This window comes from Pleurodeles waltl, chromosome 3_1, assembly GCF_031143425.1.
Source record: "Pleurodeles waltl isolate 20211129_DDA chromosome 3_1, aPleWal1.hap1.20221129, whole genome shotgun sequence".
In the NCBI taxonomy this organism is placed as follows: domain Eukaryota; kingdom Metazoa; phylum Chordata; class Amphibia; order Caudata; family Salamandridae; genus Pleurodeles; species Pleurodeles waltl.
Genome location: NC_090440.1, coordinates 1,976,318,147 through 1,976,345,796, shown reverse-complemented (window position 1 = coordinate 1,976,345,796; position 27,650 = coordinate 1,976,318,147). Strand labels below are relative to the sequence as shown.

Genomic DNA, 27,650 nt, shown 5'->3' with positions numbered 1-27,650 from the left:
ACCTGGAACGCCCTCACAACCCACCTTCGCAAGACCCAAAACCTACTTCTTTTCAGGAAGGGCCTCAAAACCTGGCTTTTCGAACAGTGAACCTCCCAGCCCCTTTGCCTTGAGACCCTCACAGGTGAGTAGCACACTTTATAAATCTCTTTGGTATATATAGATCTACCTCTATATATATATATATATTTATGTACATAGATATATCTATAGATATATCCATGTACATAGATATATCTATCTACATAGATATATAAATATAGATCTATATATAGATCTATTTTTTTTAGTTGTTGTATGGTTTCCTTGGGGGCCAAAATGGCCCCCAGGGAAACCCTACAACATCTAAAAAAAAAATTGCCCCCACAGGGGGTCACCCTGCCCACGGGCGACCCCCTGTCATTTTTTTTTTTTAATATATATTTTTTTTTTTTAAGACAATCCCCAGGGGGCACCTACCTTTTTTTTTTTTATTACTTATGCCCCCGGGGGGGGGGCAGCCCGTTTTCCGAGGGGGCCGCACCCCCAAAGTGAAATCCCTGGCGTCTAGTGGTGTTTCCTGGCCCCCGATCGCAGCTGTGCTGTGCTGCGATCGGGGGCCAGGAAACACTTTGAAAAGGCCTCGTAAGAAAGGGGAGACTCTCCCCTTTCTTACGAGGCCTTCTCAAACTGTTTCTGCGCTGAGCTGCGATCGGGGGCCAGGAAACACTTTCAGGAAGGCCTCGTAAGAAAGGGGAGACACTCCCCTTTCTTACGAGGCCTTCCCGAACGTGAGAAAGGCCGTTTTCCCCATCAAAGCAGGAAGCGGCCGCAAGGCTGCTTCCTGCTTTGATGGGGAAAACACCTTTGCAACGTCAGCGCGCCGCGAGGCGTGCTGACGTCACAAAGGGGCGGGTGGGGGGGCGGGGGGAGACACGGAAGCTTCCGTGTCTCCCGGGGGGGGTTTAAAAAAATAAATAAATCCTCGGGTGCGACGCACCCGAGGATTTATTGATACCCTTCCTGGTGTTGGCCACTGGTCGTGACCCGCACCAGGGAGGGTGTGTGGGCGTCGGCCAGTGGCCGACGCCCGCACCTAAGCGGTTAATATGCGGAGTAAATAAATAAGGATATGTAAAATTGTAGTTTAGTATTGAAAACATTAATCTGGGCACATTCACTTGGAAACTTGGTTCAATTATGTGGTTTAAATTTTACGGTTTCCACATGAAGAGCATGGAATTTACAATATTCACTAAAGGGATGGCGGAAAGTCAATGCAGTTAATATGAATGAATATTAATGTATATTTCATGTAAATGCCATTTAGGAAGTCCTGAGGAAGTCAATGGGTACTCCCAAGACGAAACACGTGTTGGCTTGGCTTAATGGATGGCTTGATTGATTGAATATCAAAGAATGGACTTGACTAATGGAAATTTGGGAATTTGAAAAAGATATTGTGATGAACTTTTAATGTGAATTGGAACACCATACAAATTTGTGACGGATTTGGGAGCTAACGTAAGAGGAATTAAAACAAAAATTGTCAACGGAACTGTTTGGAAGAGGATTTCTACGTTTAATGTCAACAATTTATGTTGTATATTAGTCTTTTTAGATCTTTAACGTAGGCTGCTATGATTGAATACTATTAAATGTGGACTTTTTCTGTAGCGATAAAAACACTGGTGTTATACGCAGTGCTCTCTTGCTTTATGTCTTCAGGATCATGTTCGGGAGATTGGTCAATGGTCACTTACTGCTTTAGTATATCACTGTTACTGAACACTTGAGCTGAAGAGTGGGGAAATATATCAAGGCAGTATTCCACACTGGTTATCACAGTCCCAAATTTTGAGATATTTGATCAGTTACTCACAAAATGAGAAAACAACTTTCTACCCAGCAACAGATTTGGGGTGATAGAGAGGTTATAAATGGTTAGAAGCCTGTCTGTGTGTCTGTGTTTACACGCAAGCACATTCTGTACTGTTAGCCAGGTTGATGTGATGAATGATCAAACTTTCTGAATGATCGGGGGATTATGATCAGTTTTTTTTCAGAAAGAGCTCACTTATATCACAGAGAGTGAAGTCCAGATGTCTCTTTCATTTTCCGGGCCTTGGCTGAGTTATAGGACATCCAAGAGCTGGACAGAAAAACAATATGCTTGTCTCAGTGAGTTAATCGTTTGCTTTCCAAGAAGATAATGAACCTGATGCATGGGTGTTACTGTTGAGTAGGATCTGTCTGGATTGAACAGTACACATATATCGTCGTAGGACTACCATAAGGAACATAGAAAAGGCTCTGGCGTGTAAGCTACGCACTCTGCTCTGGCTAGGATAGTTCAGTTTTCCACTCAGCATTAGGGTGTTTTTAGTCCAACTTCCCTCCACCTAATTAAGTGTTTTTTTCTGAGTGCACTTGCATATCTTTCTTCTGTGTGCCCAGGTTGATGTTCTCTTGCCCCTAGGTTAGTCTATATGTCACCTAAAGTAAAGCTTCAGCTACTCGGGAATTGTTTTTTCAGTGTGTACACTGTAGTAATCTGATCCTGCGGCCAGAGAGCAACATTGTGGCAGTGGGGCATGAATAAATGGGACTGCAAGTGAGCCTGTGTATAGTAAGGGATTTACCTGTAAAGTTATGTTTTTTAGCACTACAAACTTTGTAATAAGCTATTTCAATACTTTTTGTGCGTTGCATTCTAGAATTACTTGAGCCCAGTGTTTCCCACAAAGCAGAGTAAAGACAAGGAGAAATACCTTAATTTCTCACCGTTTTTCTTCTTTCTATGTGTGCTGCATTCTTGCACCATAGTGCAAGGGTGCTTTCCCCCCTCCCATTCTGGCTCTCCCCCCCCCACATCGCCTTGAGACCCTAACCGGTGAGTAGTGCGTTTAATAATTTTTTTGATTGATTGATTGATTGGTGCTAGTCAGCAATGTGTGCTACAGAGGACAGAAATGCACCGTATCCTGTAGGTATCACACATTTCTGCCCTTTCCCAGTGGCGCAGGGTGGTGCAGCAAGGAACTTGCTCCGCCGCCCTCACCACCGTCCTTGTAAATGAGGCCCTAAATACAATAAACACACCTAACAGGGTAAATCTAGATAAAGGTTATGTGTCCAAATCGTGTCTTGTTTGAGGATCTGTGCACATTGATGGTGCAATGAAAAACTAGTGGCGATTGTGAGCTGCTTATTAACAATAATAAGGTTAAGTTGGAGGGCAAGCACATTTTCCTCTTTCCTAGGGAAAATTCACCACCAATATGTAAGGACTGTAACGAGAGAGAGCAGGACTCCACATATTGAAATCTACCATCAAGTGTTCTCAACCTTCTTTTACATTTAGGTTTCAATGAGAGTTATGGAGCGACCCGTTATCCAACCCACTCTGTTCCAATCCCAGTCAAGGGATCTAAGTTACATCTAACCATTCCATGTACCAAAGGTGGCCTTAAGGCTAGAACAGCTCCTGAAGAATCTTAGAACAGCAATACTAAGTAAAACGTGTCCAAGTGGAGTAATAATCCTTTTTATTTCACACTTCCTCATCTTGGTCTGTTCGAAATGCACTGGAACACTTGGTCCCAGACTTATGGTGGCCTAGCCTTATTTAAGCGCACATTAGCGTCATTTTTTTATGCCAATGAGGCATTGGAAGGGCAAAACCGCTGCCCCATATTTACAAAGTGGCGCCAGGCATGATGTATGCAAGGGAGGGTTTTGACGCTATGGGGGCTGTAAAAATGGCGCAAAGGAATCTACAAGATTCCTTTGCGCCATTTTCATTAGCATTTTTTAATGCAGGTATTAAAAAGAGGTTCCCATTGTGTTCAATGGGCCTCTGGGTGCTTTGCAGGATTAGCGTCAAAATTTTAGACGCCAGTCCTGCAAAGAGCCAGACTAGCATCAAAACTGATGACGCTAGTCCCCCTGACTACCGCCATGGTGCGCGTATTTTAAATACTGCGCACACATGGTGGTGTTAGGGGGGCACTAAGGGGCGCAAGACAAGTGGCGCTGCACTAGGTGCAGTGTCACTTTTCATTAATCTGGGCCTTGGAGTTTTGTAAGCCTGTTTTCGCTTTCCTTTCCTTCTCTTGAATGTGTTCTTTGCTTATGAGCGAGTATGTTTTCCTTCTCTTTTCTCTGATTTTCAAAATGTAATTAGTCCCTGAATTTGTCACATCCAGATGATGGACTACTCACCTCTTTCTCTCTCAGTTTCTCAGTGTAAATTTGGCCAAGGGAATTACGAAACTTCCAGTATCGGTAATTCTGAGGGGCGAAAGTTCCAGGCAAAATTTATTCTTATTTATAAAACTCACCACCTCGTATGCTTGCGTCTTGTATTGGTCTTCATACTCTCAGACTAATAGTGTTTTATATTTTTGTTTTCCAGCTTCCATATGGTTTAAGTATAGCTGCCAGCGTCCGAGTTGGGAATGCCTTGGGGGCTGGAAACGAGAAGCAGGCAAAAAGTTCTGCTGTGGTGGCTCTATACTGTACTGGTATGTATAATGAAAAATGTTCAAAGTGTCACACGCTTTTTAGGCTTTTACCATTAGAAAAGCAAGCATTAGTAAATGCAACCCGCCTGGCTTGAGCTCTTATTGAATGCCTTTAATATACACATTTACCCTCTTGGTTGTGTTAATAATCCATGCATTTTAAATTATAGACACTACTCTATGTCACAGCAAAGCTAAAATGTGAGTTCAGTAGCACAGTGTGCATACTTGTAACTATCCTTGATAAGCCACTGCCCAGTGGGGATGGTCAGTGACATTAGCATTCAGCAGCAGACGCTAACACTGTAGCCAGATGTTCAAAACGATTGGAATGGTGGATTTGGTTGGCCAAGATGAAGCATGAGCTGTTGAAGAATGTTTACACACGAGATCTAAGTATGATTTTATTTTCCTTCCTGGGTGTATTTAAATAGCACCAACCTAAACCGAAGAAGCAGCAATGTGCTTTTCCAAGAGCAAGTACTATTTTCTGATGTATGCTTACACAAAGCAAACTAAAGCTTACAAAGATTTAGCAGATAACCATGTGTAGAGAAAGTGGTCACAGGAAAAAGAGGCTTTGAATTATTTCCTGAAGGCCAAGACTGATTGGCAGTACCAGATTGAGGGAACATTTGATAGATAAGCTAGAGCAATCAAACAATCAATCAATCAGGGATTTGTAAAGCGCACTACTCACCCGGAAGGTCTCAAGGCACTGGGAGGGTGGGGGGGGGGGGAGCTACTGGTTGAAAAGCCAGGTCTTAAGGTGTTTCCTGAAAGATAGAAGGTCGTCGGTCAGGCGGAGGTGGAGTGGTAGGGAGTTCCAGGTCTTTGCGGCAAGGTAGGAGAATGATCTTCCTCCGGTGGTCGTGCGGCGGATGCGAGGAACGTAGGCGAGGGCATGGTTGGCGGAGCGAAGGTTGCGGGTCGGGGTGTGAAAGGTGAGTCTGTAGTTGAGGTAGGTCAGACCCGTGTTGTGGAGGGCCTTGTGTGCGTGGATGAGGATTTTGAAAGTGATCCTCTTTGATACTGGTATCTAATGTAGGTCTCTGAGATGGGGTGAGATGTGGTCGCAGCGTGGAATGTCCAGAATGAGGCGTGCGGATGCGTTCTGGATTCTTTGCATGTTTTGCCTGAAGTTTGTTTGTTATTCCTGCATATAGGGTGTTTCCGCAATCCAATCGGCTACTGACCAAGGCAGGGGTGACGGTCTTCCTGGTTTCAATGGGAATCCACTTGAAGATTCTGCAGAGGGTGTAGTAACAGGAAGATGAGATGGCATTGACCTGCTGTGTCATGCTGAGTGTGGAATCCAAAATGACGGCCAGGTTGCGAGCGTGGGTGGTGGGTGAGGGTGCGGGTCCTAGGGAGGGGGACCACCAGGAGTCGTTCCAGGCTGAGGGGTTGGTGCCGAAGATGAGTAATTCTGTCTTGTCTGTGTTTAGCCTTAGGTGGCTAGCTTCCATCCAGCTGGCTATGGCGTGGAGTCCGTTGTGGAGGTTGTCCTTTGCAGTGGTGGGATCTTTTGTGAGGGAGATGATGAGCTGAGTGTCATCAGCGTAGGAGACTATGTTGATGTGGTGTGTTCGTGCGATGTTGCCGAGGGGGGCCATGTATGCGTTGAAAAGTGTGGGGCTGAGTGAAGATACTTGAGGGACGCCACAGGTGATATTGGAGGCTTCTGACAGGAACGGCAGGAGGCGAACTCTTTGGGTCCTGTCCTTGAGAAATGACGAGATCCAGTCCAGCGCTTTGTCGCTGATTCCAACGTTGTGGAGGCGCGTGCGGAGAGTGTGATGGCATACCGTGTCGAAAGCTGCGGAGAGGTCCAGGAGAATTAGTGCTGCAGTTTCTCCTTTGTCTAGCATGGTCCTGATGTTGTCTGTTGCAGCAATGAGTGCGGTCTCGGTGCTGTGGTTTTTTGTGGAATCCGGATTGGGAGGTGTCAAGTGCCTTGTTGTCTTCTAGGAACCGGGATAGTTGATTATTCACAATTTTTTCGATGACCTTGGCTGGGTAGGGGAGGAGGGAGATTGGTCGATAGTTCTTGGGGTCGTCAGGGTCTGCCTTAGGTTTCTTTAGCAGGGCGTTGATTTCTGCGTGCTTCCATCTCTCTGGGAAGGTGGCTGATTCGAAGGAGCTGTTGATGGTGTGGCAGAGATGGGGCGATGATGGTGTTGGCTTTGTTGAAGGTGTGGTGTGGACAGGGGTCCGATGGAGATCCAGAGTGGATGGTGGCCATGGTGTTCGCGGTGTCTTCAGAGTTGACCGGGGTCCAGGTGTGGAGGAGGTGGGTGTTTCTTGGAGCGTGGGGTTCGAGGGAGTTCGTAGTTAGCTCGTAGGATTTGGAGTTGAAGTTGTTGTGGATTTCTTCTATTCGATGGAAGTGGGATGCGAGTGAGTTGCAGAGCTCCTGAGATGGCGGGGGTTCATTGGAGCATGCCTTCGGGGTGGTTAGATCTTGGATGATGCTGAAGATTCTTTGGTGTTGTGAGCGTTGGTGTCGATGCGGTTTTTGAAGTGGGTCCTTTTGGCGGTGCGTATCAATTGGTGATGTCTGCAAAGGGCCTCCTTGAAGGTGCAGCGATTGGAGGCGGTGGGGTCACGGCGCCAGTTTTTTTCCGTTCTGCAGAGCAGAGTATGAGAAAGCTTATTTTATTTGTGATGTAATTTGTTTTACGCTCTTAGGCACTGGTTACGAATAACCTCATGCCGTTCAACAATCCATTGACATTTACATAACAACACTGGGTTTGATTGCATCAAATCTAGAAGTGCATTGCATCTCCTTGTGAGACACAGTGGAAGGATGCAAGTCTATGCCCTGTTGTTTCAAAAGACAAACAAAGTGGGTGTTTTAGAAATAAGGAACAGCGCTCACTGATAACCCACCCAAGTCACAGCATCCAATTGCTATATTTACGGTGCTCCTGGAGGGGAAGAAAACACCCCACTCCCCCAAAATTCCGAAAGGAAAACTGAAAGCAAAAAATGTCCAAGGCACTCGTTTATATTAAAGAATTTCAGTCCATAGATCCATAGATGAATGGTTATCTTGTATTTATTGCAGCTTCCTTCTTCAACCTCATCCAAAACCAGCCAACACATGTTTCGTCACACGACCAATCCTCGCATTGACTTCATCAAGGCTGCAATTGATAAATTGAATTCCTATATGTTATAAAAAAACAAATAACCAATACAATTAAAATCTATAATAGTGCTACCTAGTGCTCACGCAATAGTACTCGTGATACAATATCCAATTCTAAGTGCCACTACGTAGGTCAATGGCCTCCTCACTGAGGGCAGCAGAGGTGACAGGGGCAGAGGCTGAGGTGCCTGGGGCGAAGGTGATGCCCACCCTCCTAGGTGAGCGGGCACGGGGCAAAGGCTGAGGGGCTGCTGGGAGGGCGGTACTGATAGGGGGGGGGGGCTGCTGGACCTGTAGAAGTGGAGGGCACAGATCTTGCCGCCACCACAAGGGAGCTCCCATCGGAGGACGAGTCCGTGTCGCTGGTTGCTGATCCTGTGACTGCCGTGAAGCTCCCCTCGCCCTCCGTCCCACTGGTGTATTCCGAGTCCGTGGTGTGGCCCTCCATGGCCATGTGGGATGCAGCTCCCTCGTGCTTCGGTGCCACTGTACCTCCGCCTGATGATGCTGATGCACACAAGAACAGGGAGACCACAAAAAGGGGGGGACGACAGAAGAAAGACAGGTTGAGTGCATGGCTTACCGCTACCGTTGGCGGACAATACAGACACAGAAGCCCCCTGCACTACGCTGCGCTGTTGGGCTCTACAGATGCAATTCCTGGGATATATCCTACATGGCTATAGTCGACATCTGCACACATAGATGACACAGGGGCATGTATACCTGTACTTAGCACTCTACAGAGGTGAGGTGGGGTGCCACATGGCCTGCATTACGGATGGGCCTAGCCTACGGAACTCGCCCTAGCCTAGGGAAACCCACAGTCCTCCTCCCCCACCCAGATACCTTCACTGCGCGCAAAGTCCACTGAGTGTTGTTGTACTCACCCCCTTGTGTCTGCTGTTATGCCCTCAAGCGCCCATCCAACTCAGGATAGGCCACCGCCAGGATCCGGAACATCAGGGGGGTCATGGTTCGACGGGCACCCCTCCCACGTTGGGAGGCCATCCCCAGCTGAGCCTCCGCCGTCTTCTTGCCGGACGTCCTTGGCGATGGCACGCCAAATATCCTTCTTCTGGTGGGCGCTGACCTACATGAAATGTACAGGGGAAGAAGAGAAGTCATTACTAACTGCACCGTCGAAGTGAGTGGCCCACATCCCTAGCCTTGCCATGTGGCACATGCATTCACAGTCCTTCATGCACACAGAACTGTGCCCCCTTTCTTCTTACAACCAGCCCTCTCCACACAGGCATAGCCCATACAACGTGCTCCCTGTGTACTTACCTGTTGGTCTGGAGGACTGTACAGTAGCCTGTACTGGGGGAGGACCCCGTCCACGAGCTTCTCCAACTCCTCTGCAGTGAAGGCAGGGGCCCTTTCCCCAGATGCACAAGCCATTGTCTCGTCCAGACCGAGGTCACAGCAGCACTTGCAGTGTAGGTCCTCTCCTGTTGAAGATCAGGTATCGAGTGATTGAACAGATAGAAAATGGCGGTCAATTCCGCGGCGGTCACGTCCGCGGCGGTGCGTACCATCACCACCGGCGTACATTGTCATTGTCTCCTGGGACCCATAGGGTCCAATGTTAACAAATGCAGCATTGCGCCGCGGTCTCTGACCGCCTACCGCGACGGTGTACAACGCCAGCACAGTTACCTCACATCCCATTGTCCCACTTTAGAGGTCAGGCAGCCACCATTTCAGGGGCCCACATGGCCTGATTCACAACTGCGTCACACAGACCTAGGCCTTGTCGCACAACACAAATATAGGCCAGATTCTGTGTATGAATGGTCTTCTATGTAGACTGTGGGTACATACCTCTGAGTTGTTTGACTCTGTGGTCGCTGTTGTCCTTTCTAGGCACCGTCCGCTGGGGCATGTGAGGAGACGGCGGAATCCTCCGGTGTACCGACCGCTGGTGGACCTGTTGACAATGGAGGAGCGACATTTGATCATCACCTACAGGTTTGACCGTGCCACAATCCAGGAACTGTGTACCCAGTTGGAGCTAGACCTGATGCCAGCAATCCGCCATCCCACAGGGATCCCCCCTCAAGTGCAGGTGCTATCAGTGCTCCATTTCCTTGCAAGTGGGTCATTTCAAACTACAGTGGCCATGGCATTAGGGATGTCCCAGCCTATGTTTTCTAACGTGTTGTCCAGAGTGTTGTCTGCCCTTCTGAAACACATGCGGAGCTACATCGTTTTCCCACAGGTGGAGGATTTGGCTGCAGTTAAAGGTGACTTCTATGCCCTTGGACATATCCCCAACATCATAGGTGCCATTGATGGGACCCATGTAGCTTTGGTCCCCCCCCCCCACAAGAGTGAACAGGTGTTCAGGAACCAGAAGAGTTATCATTCCATGAATGTACAGATGGTATGTTTGGCAGACCAGTAGATCTCCCAGGTAAATGCTATGTTCCCTGGCTCTGTGCATGACACCTACATCCTGCGGAATAGCAGCATCCCTTATGTGATGGGTCAACTCCAGAGGCACTGTGTGCGGCTATTAGGAGACTCTGGTTACCCCAACCTGTCATGGCTACTGACCCCAGTTAGGAATCCCAGGACCAGGGCAGAGGAACGCTACAATGAGGCCCATGGGCGGACTAGGAGGGTACTCGAACGCACCTTCGGCCTCCTGAAGGCCAGGTTCAGGTGCCTCCATATGACAGGTGGTTCCCTATTCTACTCACCAAGGAAGGTGTGCCAGATCATCGTGGCCTGCTGTATGCTTCACAATCTGGCTTTGCGACGACAGGTGCCTTTTCTGCAGGAGGATGGTCCAGATGACGGTGTTGTGGCAGCTGTGGAGCCTGTGGACAGTGATGAGGAAGAAGCAGAGGAAGAAGATATTGACAACAGGGACTCAGTTATCCAGCAATATTTCCAGTGACACACAGGTGAGAAAACATTCCTGTCTACTGCAAGTACTTTCACACTTCTACCTCTATCCTGTCTGTCGATTTCAATCAGTATATGGTAACTGAGTTGTACATTTCCATTACGGTTTCACAGGTGTGGTTACCAACGTGTGTCATCTGCTTACATTCCTCATGGACTTGAGATGTGTGACAGAGGTATGTTGACATTACATTTGAGAACGGATTTTGTCACTGTCATTGCTAATACACATTTACAAAATCACAGACTGACTCCAGATTATTTCAAGGGTGTTTATTGAAGTGCTAAATATTGGATGGGGGTGGTAAAATGGTGAGGGGTGATGGTGGAGGAATGTCCATGGCAGAGTCCAGTCTATTAGTCTCACAGGTGCACTGCCCATTTGGGCATAGGAAGTGGAGCTGGGTCAGTTCCAATATGGACAGGGTTACAAAGTGGGACAGTGGGATGACAATCAGGGTGGTCTCATTTCTTGGCGGGGGTCTTGGCATCGTGCTCTGTCCTGTTCCTGGATCTCAGGGACCGCTTGCGGGGTGGTTCTCCGTCTGCAGGGGGGGTGCTGGTGTGGTGGTCCTGTGGCGGTGCCTCCTGTCCACTAGCACCGGCGGAGGTGGTGGGCAGTTCTTCGTCCATGCTAGTGTCAGGGGCCCCTTGGAGTGCCACAGTGTCCCTCCTTGTGTTAAGTATCTCCTTCAGCACCCCTACAATAGTGCCCAGGGCGTTGCTGATGGTTCTGAATTCCTCCCTGAACCCCAAATACTGTTCCTCCTGCAGGCGCTGGGTCTCCTGAAACTTGGCCAGGACCGTTGCCATTGTCTCCTGGGAGTGGTGGTATGCTCCCATGATGGAGGAGAGGGCCTTGTGGAGAGTGGGTTCCCTAGGCTTGTCCGCCCCCCTGTCGCACAGCAGCCCTCCCAGTTCCCCTGTGTTCCTGGGCCTCCGTCCCCTGGACCGTGTGTCCACTGCCACTGCCCCCAGGTCCCTGTTGTTGTTGGGATGGTGGGTTATCCTGGGTTCCCTGTAGTGGTGGACACACAGCTGATTGACGTGTCCTGGGTGCGGAGGTATGGGCCCGCTGGGTGGGTGCTGTGCTGGTGTTACCAGAGGGTGGAAGGTCTGTGGTTGCCTGTGACTGGGTGTGGGGAACCGACTGTCCTGAGGCCCACGATGGTCCGGGCTGGTCATCTGGATCCAGTTGGACAGAGCTGCTGTCATCACTGTGGGCCTCTTCTGTGGGTGGGGTAGAGATGTCTGGACCCTCGTGTCTGGTGACGTTGGGTAGTGGTCCTGCAGGGGTGGAAAAGCATGATTATTGCGTCTGTGTATGTCATGGTGTGCAATGAGTGGGTGAGCGTGTACCCCAGTGCTAGCATTCCTGTGTGGGGGCTTGTGTGATGATGGTTGAGGGGGGTGTTATGGGTATGTGCAGTGGGCATGCTTTAGTGATGGGTGTCCATGCTTTGTTGTGTCATGCAGGGCTTGGTGTTGGGCTGGGTGGTTTGTGTTAGTAGTACATATGTGAGGAGTTGGAGTGATAGGGGAGGGGGGTGAGGGTGGGGGTCTGTGATAGCATGCAGGTAGGGTAGGGGATATGATAGTTAAGATTTGACTTACCAGAGTCCATTCCTCCACCGACTCCTCCGAGGCCCTCAGGATGCATAATAGTCAAGACCTGCTCCTCCCATGTTGTTAGTTGTGGGGGAGGAGGTGGGGGTCCGCCACCAGTCCGCTGTACCGCGATGTTGTGCCTGGAGACCACGGAACGCACCTTCCCCCATAGGTCATTCCACCTCTTCCTGATGTCGTCTCGATTTCTTGGGTGCTGTCCCACTGCGTTGACCCTGTGGACTATTCTTCGCGGTAGCTCCATCTTCCTAGCTATGGAGGTGTGCTGCACCTGTGATCCAAATAGCTGTGGCTCCACCTGTACAATTTCCTCCACCATGACCCTGAGCTCCTGCTCCGAGAACCTGGGGTGTCTTTGCCGTGCCATGGGGTGGTGTAGGTGATGTGTGGGGTGGTGTATGTGGTGATAAGTGTGGTGATATGTAGTTTTGTGTGCTTTTTTGTGCGTGGAAGAAGTGTGGGTGATGGTGTTGTGTGCCTCTGTATGGTGGGGTTGTCTATGCTGTGCTGTCTCTCTGGCCTTCGTCTAAATTTTTGGTCGTAGGGGTTTGTGGGTGATGTGTGTGTGTGTTTTATATAATATTGATTGTATGGGAGTGGTGTGTGTATGTGTATCAGGTGTGTGTATTTCGAATTGTCCAATGTGGTGGTGTTTTGGAGATGTGTGTGTATTTTGAGCACAGCAGTGTGTACCGCCAATGGAATACCGCGGTTGAAAGACCGCCACGTGGATTCGTGGGTCGTGATAGCATGGGCATATTTCTGTTGGCGTGACAGTGGAGGTTTTGTTTTCGCCAGTTTATCACTGACCTTTGGTGTGGCGGACTTGTGTGGGTGTCTGAATTTTGGCAGATTTCGGGATGTGTGTCATAATAGCTGTGGCGGATTTCCGCGGCCACGGCGGTTGGTTGGCGGTCTTCTGCACGGCGGTAAGCGGCTTTTACCGCCAATGTTATAATGACCCCCTAAGGTTCTTGAAGAATTACTAGTATACCTACTCTTAACCCCTTCGCTGCCAGGCCTTTTCCCCCTCCTGTGCCGAGCCTTTTTTTGGCTATTTAGAGCAGTTCGCGCTTAGGCCCTCATAACTTTTTGTTCACATAAGCTACCCACGCCAAATTTCCGTCCTTTTTTTCCAACATCCTAGGGATTCTAGAGGTACCCAGACTTTGTGGGTTCCCCATAAGGAGGCCAAGAAATTAGCCAAAAAACAGTGAAAATTTCGTTTTTTTCAAAACAATGGGAAAAATGGGCTGCAGAAGAAGGCTTGTGTTTTTTTCCCTGAAAAGGGCATCAAAAAAGGGTTTGCGGTGATAAAATCACCAGCTTCCCAGCTTTCAGGAACAGGCAGACTTGAATCAGAAAACCCAGTTTTTCAACACAATTTTGGCATTTTACTGGGACATACCCCATTTTTACGATTTTTTGTGCTTTCAGCCTCCTTCCAGTCAGTGACAGAAATGGGCATGAAACCAATGCTGGATCCCAGAAACCGCAACATTTCTGAAAAGTAGACAAAATTCTGAATTCAGCAAGGGGTAACTTGTGTAGATCCTACAAGGGTTTCCTACAGAAAATAACAACTGAAAAAGAAAAATATTGAAATTGAGGTGAAAAAAACATCAATTTTTCTCTAAATTTTACTCTGTAACTTTTTCCTGCAATGTCAGATTTTCGAAAGCAATATACCGTTACGTCTGCTGGACTCTTCTGGTTGCGGGGATATATAGGGCTTGTAGGTTCATCAAGAACTCTAGGTACCCAGAGCCAATAAATGACCTGCACCCTGCAGTGGGTTTTCATTCTATGCCGGGTATACAGCAATTCATTTGCTGAAATATAAAGAGTAAAAAATAGCTATCAAGAAAACCTTTGTATTTCCAAAATGGGCACAAGATAAGGTGTTGAGAAGCAGTGGTTATTTGCACATCTCTGAATTCCGGCTTGCCCATACTAGCATGTGAATTACAGGGCATTTCTCAAATAGACATCTTTTTTACACACTGTCTTACATTTGGAAGGGAAAAATGTAGAGAAAGACAAGGGGCACTAACACTTGTTTTGCTATTCTATGTTCCCCCAAGTCTCCCGATAAAAATGATACCTCACTTGTGTGGGTAGGCCTAGCGCCCGCGACAGGATATGGCCCAAAACACAACGTGGACACATCACAGAAAACAGAGCTGTTTTTAGCAAAGTGACTACCTGTAGATTTTGGCCTCTAGCTCAGCCGCCACCTAGGGAAACCTACCAAACCTGTGCATTTCTGAAAACTAGAGACCTAGGGGAATCCAAGATGGGGTGACTTGTGTGGCTCGGACCAGGTTCTGTTACCCAGAATCCTTTGCAAACCTCAAAATGTGGCTAAAAAAACACATGTTCCTCACATTTCTGTGGCAGAAAGTTCTGGAATCTGAGAGGAGCCACAAATTTCCTTCCACCCAGCGTTCCCCCACGTCTCCCGATAAAAATGATACCTCACTTGTGTGGGTAGGCTTAGCGCCCGCGACAGGAAACGCCCCAAAGCGCAACGTGGACACAGCCAAATTTTTGAAGGAAAACAGAGGTGTTTTTTGCAAAGTGCCTACCTGTAGATTTTGGCCTGTAGCTCAGCCGCCTCCTAGGGAAACCTATCAAACCTGTGCATTTCTGAAAACTAGAGACCTAGGGGAATCCAAGATGGGGTGACTTGTGTGGCTCGGACCAGGTTCTGTTACCCAGAATCCTTTGCAAACCTCAAAATTTGGCTAAAAAAACACATGTTCCTCACATCTCTGTGGCAGAAAGTTCTGGAATCTGAGGGGAGCCACAAATTTCCTTCCACCCAGCGTTCCCCCACGTCTCCCGATAAAAATGATACATCACTTGTGTGGGTAGGCCTAGCGCCCGCGACAGGAAACGCCCCAAAGCGCAACGTGGACACAGCCACATTTTTGAAGGAAAACAGAGGTGTTTTTTGCAAAGTACCTACCTGTAGATTTTGGCCTGTAGCTCAGCTGCCACCTAGGGAAACCTACCAAACCTGTGCATTTCTGAAAACTAGAGACCTAGGGGAATCCAAGATGGGGTGACTTGTGTGGCTCGGACCAGGTTCTGTTACCCAGAATCCTTTGCAAACCTCAAAATTTGGCTAAAAAAACACATGTTCCTCACATTTCTGTGGCAGAAAGTTCTGGAATCTGAGAGGAGCCACAAATTTCCTTCCACCCAGCGTTCCCCCACGTCTCCCGATAAAAATGATACCTCCCTTGTGTGGGTAGACCTAGTGCCCACAAAAGGAAATGGCCCAAAACACAACGTGGAAACATCACATTTTTTCACAGAAAACAGAGGTTTTTTTTACAAAGTGCCTACCTGTGGATTTAGGCCTCTGGCTCAGCCGGCACCTGAGGTAACCTAGCAAACCAGCACATTTTTGAAAACTAGACGCCTAGGGGAATCCAAGATGGGGTGACTTGTTGAGCTCTGACCAGGTTCTGTTACCCAGAATCCTTTGCAAACCTCGAAAATATGGCCAAAAAACCACTTTTTCCTCACATTTCGGTGACAGAAAGTTCTGGAATCTGACAGGAGCCACAAATTTCCTTCCACTGAGCGTTCCCCCAAGTCTCCCGATAAAAATGGTACCTCACTTGTGTGGGTAGGCCTAGCGCCCACGAAAGAACATGGCCCAAAACCCATAACCTCAGGCCTTTCAACAATCCATTGACATTTACATAACAACACTGGGTATGAAGAGGCAGTTGTATTGCATCAAATCTAGAAGTGCATTGCATCTCCTTGTGAGACACAGAGGAAGGATGCAAGTCTATGCCCTGTTGTTTCAAAAGACAAACAAAGTGGGTCTTTTAGAAATAAGGAACGGCGCTCACTGATAACCCACCCAAGTCACAGCATCCAATTGCTATATTTACGGTGCTCCTGGAGGGGAAGAAAACACCCCACTCCCCCAAAATTCCGAAAGGAAAACTGAAAGCAAAAAATGTCCAAGGCACTCGTATATATTAAAGAATTTCAGTCCATAGATCCATAGATGAATGGTTATCTTGTATTTATTGCAGCTTCCTTCTTCAACCTCATCCAAAACCAGCCAACACGTGTTTCGTCACACGACCAATCCTCGCATTGACTTCAGCAAGGCTGCAATTGATAAATGTAATTCCTATATGTTATAAAAAAACAAATAACCAATACAATTAAAATGTATAATAGTGCTACCTAGTGCTCACGCAATAGTACTCGTGATACAATATCCAAATCTAAGTGCCACCAATATAGCAAAACAGCCAGATGTGGAGAAAAAATGGTGGGTGATGAAACCATTATTGGTGACAAATAGTCATTACAATAAAAAGCCACATGCAATCCAAAACAGTGCAAATTATTTTTCACATGCTGTATCCATGAAAAAATGGCACCCACTACACCAAAATAATACACCCCCCCACATGTAGAGCTGAGCAAAACACAAGTGAAATAAAACCATGTAAACTTGTCTCTAATGATTGAAACAAGTCGGAAAAAAACAGTGATTCCAAAATTTACGGATAAATCAATTCACCAGTCTCTTGCAGAACTATTTGGTGCATAGTCAGTAGAAATCAATTAAATACCTAAAGTCTATATCAAAATTTAAATGAATATGAACTGTGTTAGAGTCAAGAAAAATGAAAGCATAATAGAATGTTTCTTCAATTAACTAATAAAAGAAATATTAAGTTCCTTAAAGAATTACTAGTATACCTGCTCTCAATGAAAAAAAGAACCCCACATCAGATTAGCACAAACGTAATGTTTGTAAATAAACAAAGAACATTGCATATAAGGCACTCAAATATAACCCCTTCGCTGCCAGGCCTTTTCCCCCTCCTGTGCCGAGCCTTTTTTTGGCTATTTGGGGCAGTTCGCGCTTAGGCCCTCATAACTTTTTGTTCACATAAGCTACCCACGCCAGATTTGTGTCCCTTTTTTCCAACATCCTAGGGATTCTAGAGGTACCCAGACTTTGTGGGTTCCCCTGAAGGAGACCAAGAAATTAGCCAAAATACAGTGAAAAGTTCTTTTTTTTCCTCCAAAAAATGGGAAAAAGGGCAGCAGAAAGCAGCTCGCGTTTTTTCCCCTGAAAATGGCATCAACAAAGGGTTTGCTGTGGCAAGATCACCATCTTCCCAGCTTTCAGGAACAGGCAGACTTGAACTGGAAAACCCAATTTTTCAATAAAATGTTGACATTTTACTGGTACACACCCCATTTTTACTATCTTTTGTATAAAAATGATACCTCACTTGTGTGGGTAGGCCTAGCGCCCACAAAAGGAAATGGCCCAAAACACAACGTGGACACAGAAAACAGAGGTGTTTTTTGCAAAGTGCCTACCTGTGGATTTTGGCCTCTAGCTCAACCGGCCCAGGGGGGGGGCAGAAATGGCCTAAAATAAATTTGCCCCCCCCAACCCCCTGGGGAGCGACCCTTGCCTACGGGGTCGCTCCACCTGCGTGACATTGCCGCAAAAAAAAAGATCCCCGGTGCCTAGTTGTTTCTGCTCCTCTTGGGGACAGATTGACCTAAAATCGGCCCATTTGCCCCTAAGGGGGGCAGAAATGGTCTAAATACAATTTGCCCACCAGGGGAGCGACCCTTGCCTAATGGGTCGCTCCCCATCTCTAAAAAAACAAACAAACAAAAAAAAAACACAAAAAAATAATTAGCCCTGACGCCCAGAGGTTTCTGCCCCCCTGGAGGCAGATCGGCCTACTAACAATAGGCCGATCTGCCCCCGGGGGGCAGAAATGGCCTAAAATAACTTTGCCCCCAACCCCCTGGGGAGCGACCCTTGCCTACGGGTTCGCTCCCCCTGCGTGACATTGGCGCAAAAAAAAAAAAGATCCCCGGTGCCTAGTTGTTTCTGCCCCCCTTGGGGGCAGATTGACCTAAAATCGGCCGATCTGCCCACAAGGGGGGCAGAAATGGTCTAAATACAATTTGCCCCCCAGGGGAGTGACCCTTACCTAATGGGTCGCTCCCCATCTCTAAAAAACAAACAAACAAAAAAAACACACAAAAAATTAGCCCTGGCACCTAGAGGTTTTAGGCCAATCTGCCCCCAGGGGGGGCAGAAATGGCCTAAAATAAAGTTGCCCCCGCCCCCCAACCCCCCCTGGGGAGCGACCCTTGCCTACGGGGTCGCTCTCCCTGCGTGACATTGGTGCAAAAAAAAAAAAAGATCCCCGGTGCCTAGTTGTTTCTGCCCCACTTGGGGGCAGATTGACCTAAAATCGTCCGATCTGCCCCCCTTGGGGGCAGAAATGGTCTAAATATAATTTGCCCCCCACAGGGTAGCGACCCTTGCCTAATGGGTCGCTCCCCATCTCTAAAAAACAAACAAACAAGAAAAAACACACAAAAAAATTAGCCCTGGCGCCTAGAGGTTTCTGTCCCCCCTGGGGGCAGATCGGCCTAATAACAATAGGCCGATCTGCCCCCAGGCAGACGCACACAGACGTGCGCACATGTCACAGGGGGGGTATGGGGGGTCAGGGATGGAAGGGGAAGGGCTACCCCTTCCATCCCTGCCTTGGGGGGGTGGGGGGGAACCCCACAGAGGGAGCGCTCGTGCTCCCTCTGGGCTCTGTGCCCAGGACGTAATGGTTACATCCTGGGCACACGAGCACTGTGCCTCAGGACGTAACCGTTACGTCCTGGGCACAGAAGGGGATAACCTGACCCTCAATAAAGCATCCAATTAATTAGTATGAAGTGATCGTCGTCATTCTACGATGCGTATTAACAAGAATATATGCTAAACCATTAGAGCATTAATAGTAATGAAACTCATGCTTGAATCGTATGAAGTCAATATGCGTAAATTGCAAAAAAATTGTTCGTAAGTCTAATTAAGTCCATTAGGAACAACCAATCGCTTGATAAACGAAGATCAAAACAGGATGCGGAGGCTCAGCTTACCTCCAAAACGGTACCAGTAAACCATATCCCTCAAACCAACAGCGTGTACGCTACAATATCCATCAAACCGCACTCACCCCCCACGCATCCACTTATACGTGTGGAAGCAATAAGTTAGAAAGCGGACTAATCGAACAAAAGATGTCCGCCATTATTGTAGTTCCCGATTCTCCGTATCAAAAACCCGATGTATTTGAGAGCAGAGTAGCCAAAATATGTATAACAAAATGAGCAAATTCTGATTCATTGGCAGAAATTATCAATACCTATTAAATCCATTTTCTCAAAGCCCATAAAGTGCAATATAAAAACGAACATAGGTCCGTAAAACAAACTATCTCCCACAACAAATCATAAGCCTAAACACAAAATACAAGCCACAACCATGTAAAATAACGGGGGAACAAACCTAAAATACAATTACAAACCACAAAATGTATGTAGAAGGTAGGTTACCATTTTTCATGGAAACAGCACGTGCAACATTCTCTCATAAATACATAATGTATTCAACTAGTATATTAACAAAATTGTAAGTTCTAGTAGCATAACAAAAGCAATCAATACTCATATAACGAAAATACATTCAGCCCCCAATCAAAATATATCATGATCATACATCAAAACCATGAAATACATATTAGTCTCCCAAAAAACCCTCCAATTCATGGTTAGTATTTAGATCTTCCTCAACCGTTCTAAGTCTCAATATCCAAACACATTCTCATTTTCTGAGACGTAGGGCCAGATGTAGCAACCCTTTTGCGAGTTGCAAACGGCGAAAATCGCCGTTTGCGACTCGCAAACGTGGGTCTGCAATGCACAAATGCATATTGCGAGTCGTTACCGACTCGCAATATGCATTTGCGACTCGCAAATAGGAAGGGGTGTTCCCTTCCTATTTGCGAGTCGGAGTGGTATGCAACTCCATTTGCGACCGCGTACGCGGTCGCAAATGGAGTCGCAGTTACCATCCACTTGAAGTGGATGGTAACCCACTCGCAAACGGGAAGGGGTCCCCATGGGACCCCTTCCCCTTTGTGACTGGACCCCATATTAATTTTTCAGGGCAGGGAGTGGTCCAAGGGACCACTCCCTGCCCTGAAAAATCCGAAACTAAAGGTTTCGGATTTTTTTTAAATGCAGCTCGTTTTCCTGTGAGGAAAACGGGCTGCACTTAAAAAAAAAAAAAATGCTTTATTTAAAAGGCAGGTCGCTAACATGGAGGCCTGCTGACGTCAGCAGGCGTCCATGTTAGCGAGTGCCTATACTCGCAATGGGGCCGCAATTTGCGACCCACCTCATGAATATTCATGAGGTGGGTCATTGCGACCCCATTGCGAGTTGCAGTCGGTGTCTCAGACACCGTACTGCATAGCAATTTGCGACTTGCAAATTGCGAGTCGCAGGGACTCGCAATTTGCAAGTCGCAAATTGCTTTTTTTGTACATCTGGCCCGTAATTCCCTATTGCCCCCGCAAGGGTCCGCTGGTATGTGCTCCAGGCCAAAAAAGTGAAAGTTCTTGGTATGACCTTGTGCTGGACATTGTTTCATGTGTAATGCGATAGGATACCTGACATCATCTTGTCTAACAGCCCTATAGTGTTCACTAATCCTCAGTTTCAAAGCTCTAATTGTACTCCCAACATACATTCGATCACAATTACAAAGAAACGCATAGACCACATATTTACTATTGCAAGTAATATTTGATTGAATCTGAAAATCCTCCACATACTGTTTTTAAATGAGCAAATTCTATTTCTTGCCCACCTACACATACCGCAGTGAACACATTTAAAAAAGCCTTTGTTCCTCATTGTTAACCAGTCGTTGGGATACACAATCTTTGGGTAGCTTGGACAGAGTATATTTTTCAAACTCCTACCCCTACGATAAGTGAAAAACGGACGATCAGAAATGTATTTGCTTACATTTTTGTCTGCGCGTAATATATGCCAATGTTTGAACATGCATTTAAGTAACTCACTAGATGCCTGAGTATAATCCATTACACATCTTATCGTATCATTTTTAGTTTTCGGAATATATTTAAGAGTATCCTTCCTGTTCACTCGCATAACCTTCTTACAAGCTTTATTAATGATCGATATCTCATAACCATGTTGTACAAAACGTCTACTCATATCTTCCGTGCATTGCTGAAAGTCCTCATCCTTGCTACAGTTATGTCTTACACGTATTAGTTCCCCATAAGGGATTGAATTAATTTGATGCTTAGGGTGTGCACTTTCCGCATGTAACAAAGAATTGCATGCTGTGCTCTTGCGATATAAACGACTATGAATTTTCTGGTCATCTATGTAAAGTTCTACATCCAAAAATGTGATGCGTGTACCTCTGTGCTCACATGTAAATGAAATATTGGCCTGATTCGAATTCAAATAATCACAAAACTGATTTAATTCCAAAACTGTCCCTGTCCAAATCATAAAGCAATCATCAATGTATCTGCCCCAGTATAGAATATGACTATTCCATTTTGCGCCCCCAGGTCCCCAAATTAGCTCTTGCTCCAAGTAACCCATAAACAAATGAGCATAGGAGGAAGAAAACCTTGATCCCATTGCTACACCCTGTTTTTGCTTATACCAATCAGTCTTAAAAAGAAAGAAGTTGTTATGAAGTATTATTTCTGTCATAGTTATTAACATATTTGTATGTTAAAATAGACTTGCAGACCTCTTATTCAAAAAGTATTTGAGAGCCGAAATACCCAAATTGTGTTGGATACTAGTATACAGTGAAACTACATCCAGTGTGATCATGATCGTCCCTTGCTCCCAATTGACATCCATCAGAATACTCAAAATGTGTTTAGTATCCTTAATAAATGAAGGCAAATTACGTACAAATGGTTGTAAAAAAATGTCCACAAATTGTGACAATTTCTCAGTTGGGCCCCCTATACCCGATACTACTGGTCTACACGGTGGAAACAGTAGATTTTTATGAACCTTAGGTAATGTGTACAGGCATGGATATACTGGTTGAAAGACCAGTAGATAAATATATTCTTCTTCATTAAGTAAACCTCTTTCAGACCAACCTTTGAGAAATTTATTAATGGTACCCGTGAGTTCATATATAGTATTCTGAGTAATTTTTTCATAACAAACTTGATCCGCTAATTGCGCAAAAAATTCTCTATCATAATCCCATGTATTCATGATTACAATGTTCCCACCTTTATCTGCTTCCTTTATGGTAACATCATCCCAACGCTGCATAATCTTTAGAGCCTCTCTTTCTTGATAACTAAGATTTCTATTTGAAAATCGATTCATTTTTCTTGCCTTTTTTCAAGCTTATCAAGATTATTCTGAACAAGTTTATAAAAAGTGTCAATGGAATTCCCACTAGTCAGGTGAGGTGTCCATTTGGATTTGATTTTGAGACCACTAGCAGCTGTTATAGTATCAAAATGTAGATGTGATAGTAGTTGTGGAATAGTAACAGAATCATCATCAAAGTCCGTTATGGACATTAAAGTCATAGTATCAAATAAATCCTGAAAGGTAAGGGGGCAATGTGATGTAATTGTGGTCTTTAAATGTTCCCCTCTTCTATCCAACACATTAGTGTCAAAATGTTTTTAAGTTTAAGACGTCTAATGAATTTAAATAAATAAATCTTAGATTTGTAGAATTCCCCCCTATTTTCAGGACAGAAACCCAAACCTTTATTGAGAAGTGAAGTATTACTACTAGACAATTTCTTATTGGAAAAATTAATTATATTAATGGTATCATCCTCCGTACCTACTGTTTCCCCTTGACGCAAGATCTTGTTCTCATTCCTTTCTTTTCTTCTGTGGTTCCCTCACCTTCTAACTCTCCTGGTAGGGCCCCGGAAAAGGTGGCGGATTGCCGTGTTGTGATAGGGTGGGCGGTACATTGTCTTCCGCCTGTCTGTTAACGGTGACCACTGCGCTGTTTGTTTGTACCGCCGTGGCGGTCGGAGTGTTAAAGTGGCTGATCGGCCTATTGTTATTAGGCCGATCTGCCCCCAAGGGGGGCAGAAATGGTCTAAATACAATTTGCCCCCCCCAGGGGAGCGACCCTTACCTAATGGGTCGCTCCCCATCTCTAAAAAACAAACAAACAAAAAAAAACACAAAAAGAAAATTAGCCCGGCGCCTAGAGGTTTCTGCCCCCCCCCCGGGGGCAGATCGGCCTAATAACAATAGGGGGGGGCAGAAATGGCCTAAAATAAATTTGTCCCCCGACCCTCCGGGGAGTGACCCTTGCCTACGGGGTCGCTCCCCTTGCGTGACATTGGCGCAAAAAAAAATCCCTTGTGCCTAGTGGTCTAGCGCTGAGCTTCCAGCGCAATGGGAGGAGGCCTTGTGACAATCAGCGCGCAATCGTGCGCTGACGTCACAGGGGGTGGGAGTGGAAGGGGAAGGGCTTGCCCTTCCATCCCTGCCTTGGGGAGGGTGGGGGGGAACCCCACAGAGGGAGCGCTAGCGCTCCCTCTGGGCTCTGTGCCCAGGACGTAATGGTTACGTCCTGGGCACACGAGTACTGTGCCTCAGGACGTAACCATTACGTCCTGGGCACAGAAGGGGATAACCTGACCCTCAATAAAGCATCCAATTAATTAGTATGAAGTGATCGTCGTCATTCTAAGATGCGTATTAACAAGAATATATGATAAACCATTAGAGCATTATTAGTAATGAAGCTCATGCTTGAATCGTATGAAGTCAATATGCGTAAATTGCAAAAATATTGTTCGTAAGTCTAATTAAGTCCATTAGGAACAACCAATTGCTTGATAAACGAAGATCAAAACAGGATGCAGAGGCTCAGCTTACCTCCAAAACGGTACCAGTAAACCACATCCCTCAAACCAACAGTGTGTACGCTACGATATCCATCAAACTGCACTCACCCCCCGCACATCCACTTATACGTGTGGAAGCAATAAGCTAGAAAGCGGACTAATCGAATAAAAGATGTCCGCCATTATTGTAGTTCCTGATTCTCCGTATCAAAAACGCGATGTATTTGAGAGCAGAGTAGCCAAAATATGTATAACAAAATGAGCAAATGCTGATTCATTGGCAGAAATTATCAATACCTATTAAATCCATTTTCTCAAAGCCCATAAAGTGCAATATAAAAAGGAACATAGGTCCGTAAAACAAACTATCTCCCACAACAAATCATAAGCCTAAACACAAAATACAAGCCACAACCATGTAAAATAACGGGGGGAACAAACCTAAAATACAATTACAAACCACAAAATGTATGTAGAAGTATGTTTTCATGGAAACAGCACGTGCAACATTCTCTCATAAATACATAATGTATTCAACCAGTATATTAACAAAATTGTAAGTTCTAGTAGCATAACAAAAGCAATCAATATTCATATAACGCAAATACATTCAGCCCCCAATCAAAATATATCATGATCATTCATCAAAACCAATATAAAATACATGTTAGTCTCCCAAAAAAACTCCAATTGATGGTTAGTATTTAGACCTTCCTCAACCGTTCTAAGACCCTCATTACAACATTGCCGGTAAATCCCGCTTACTGCCATGCAGAAGACCGCCAACACACCGCTGCAGCGGTGGAATTCCGCTACAGCTATTACGACCCACAGCCCGGAATCCGCCAAAATCCAGACACCCACACAAGTCCACCACACCAAAGGTCAGTGATAAACTGGCGATACCAAAACCTCCACCATCACGCCAACAGGAATACGCCCACACTATCATGACCCACGAATCCACGCGGCGGTCTTTCAACCGCGGTAAACCATTGGCGGTACACACCGCCACGAACAAAATACACACACACTTACAAAACACAACCACATTGGACAATTCAAAATACACACACCTGATACACATACACACACCGCTCCCACACACCCAATACAATATAAAACACACACCCACATCACCCACAAACCCTTATAACCAAAATTGAGAAAGAAGCCCAGAGAGAGACACCACCAGAAACAACACGAGCATCCACAGGCATACAACACTATCACACACACATGAGGGGATGTGTTTGTGTGTGTTGCCTGAGGTGCGTGGATGGTGTATCCACGCACCTCAGGCAACACACACAAACACATCCCCTCACACATCACAACCGACACCACCTCCACATCACCCACACCACATCATTGCACCTCAACGACACCCCAGGTTCTCTGAGGAAGAGCTCAGGGTCATGGTGGAGGAAATCGTCCGGGTAGAGCCACAGCTATTCGGATCACAGGTGCAGCACACCTCCATTACTAGGAAGATGGAGCTATGGCGCAGAATCGTAGACAGGGTCAACGCAGTGGGACAGCTTTTTATTGTTATAACCATTAATGGTTTCATCACCCACCATTTTTTCTTCACATCTGGCTGTTTTACTATATTGGTGGCACTTAGAATTGGATATTGTATCATGAGTACTATTGCATGAGCACTAGGTAGCACTATTATACATTTTAATTGTATTGGTTATTTGTTTTTTTTATAACATACAGGCATTACATTTATCAATTGCAGCCTTGATGAAGTCAATGCGAGGATTGGTCGCGTGATGAAACAAGTGTTAGCTGATTTTGGATGAGGTTGAAGAAGGAAGCTGCAATAAATACAAAATAACCTTTCATCTATGGATCTGTGGACTGAAATTCTTTAATATATACGAGTGCCTTGGACATTTTTTGCTTTTGTTGTTTCAAAAGATTTAGGCCCTCATTATGACATTGGCGGTAAGTACTGCTTACCGCAATGCCGACCACCGCCAACATACCGGCGCCCCAGCGGTTTACCGCTACCCATATAATGACACACCCATACCAATCCGGTACTATACAGACACACACACAAGTCCGCCAGCCCAAAGGTCAGTGATAAATTGGCGGTACCAAAACCCACACTGTTACGCCAACAGAACTACACCCACAGCATTATGACCCACGAATCACCACAGTGGACATTCAATGGCGCTAAACCGTTGGCGGTACATACCGCATCGCTCAAAATACACACAACCCAACAAAACAACACCACATGGGACAATTCAAGCTACACACACCTGACACACATACACACACCACACCCACAACACTATAAAACACACACCCACAATACCCACAACCCCTTATGATGAAAAAATATTGCCCACTGAGACAGACCAAGAGCACCCACAGAACCAGAGCCACCAAACACCATCACCCATACACCATCCACGCACCTTACAACACACACCCCAACACATCACCCCACACACCCTCACCCACACCACACACACTACACCCGTGGCACCACAAAGACACCCCTGGTTCTCAGAGGAGCTAAGGGTCATGTTGGAGGAAATCATCCGGGTAGAGCCACAGCTATTCGGATCACAGGTGCAGCAGACATCCATTGCAAGGAAGATGGAGCTATGGTGGAGGATCGTGGACAGGGTCAATGCCGTGGGACAGCACCCAAGAACAAGGGATGACATCAGGATAGGTGGAGTGACCTACGGGAGAAGGTACGTTCCGTGGCAGCTAGACACCAGCTTGCAATACAGAGGACTGGCGGTGGACCCCCGCCTCCTCCCCCACAACTTACAACATGGGAGGAGCAAGTCTTGGCAATTCTGCATCCTGAGGGCCTGGCAGGAGTAGGAGGCAGACTGGACCCTGGTAAGTCAACTCTCTATTACTATCACCCCATACCTGCATGCCATCACATACCCCCAACCCTGCCCGCACACCCATCACCCCACTACCTCACATACACCCCACCATCACAACCTACTCATCCCAATGCCAAGCCCTGCACATAAAACCAATTCACCGACCACCATCACAGACCTGCATGAACACACATCACCACAGCATGCCCATTAGAGAGAATCACCTAGCCCACAAATTCACCACAGACAGAAGACAAAATGACAGGGCAATAACAACCATACAGGGAAACACACCCATGCACAAGATGGCACATGCAGATACAATAACACTGCATTTGCATCCCCACAGGACCCCTACTCAACATCACCGGAGAGGAGGTTCCACTAACATCCAGTCCCCACCGAGGAGGTCCACAGTGATGACAGCAGCTCTGCACACCTGGATCACGATGACCAACCTGGCCCATCAGGGACATCTGGACAGTCGGTTACCCTGCCACAGTCCCATACCACCACAGAGCCTCCCCCCTCAGGACACACCACCACAGCACCCACCCAGCAGACCCATGCCACTGTCCCTAGGACACGTCAATCAGCAGTGTGTCCACCACTACAGGGACCCCAGGCAACCCCACAAACACAGGACGATTAGGGACCTAGGGTCAGTGGGCATACGGTTCAGGGGACAGAGGCACAGGACAACAGGGAAGCTGGGAGGACTGCTGTGCGACGGGGAGGACAAGCTCAGGGAACCGACTCTCCAGGAGGCACTCACCAACATCCTGGGAGCATACCACCAT

The 27,650-nt window shown here is 46.6% G+C and overlaps 1 protein-coding gene across 1 annotated transcript in view; it reads left to right on the top strand.

Moving 5' to 3' along the window:
- LOC138283650 (multidrug and toxin extrusion protein 1-like) overlaps nt 1–27,650 on the top strand; it is a 446,218-nt gene that overhangs the window by 283,338 nt on the left and 135,230 nt on the right. The window contains exon 11 of the mRNA XM_069221586.1: nt 4,397–4,505. Within this exon, the coding sequence (XP_069077687.1) occupies nt 4,397–4,505 (109 nt within the window). The remainder of the gene's footprint in view (nt 1–4,396; nt 4,506–27,650) is intronic.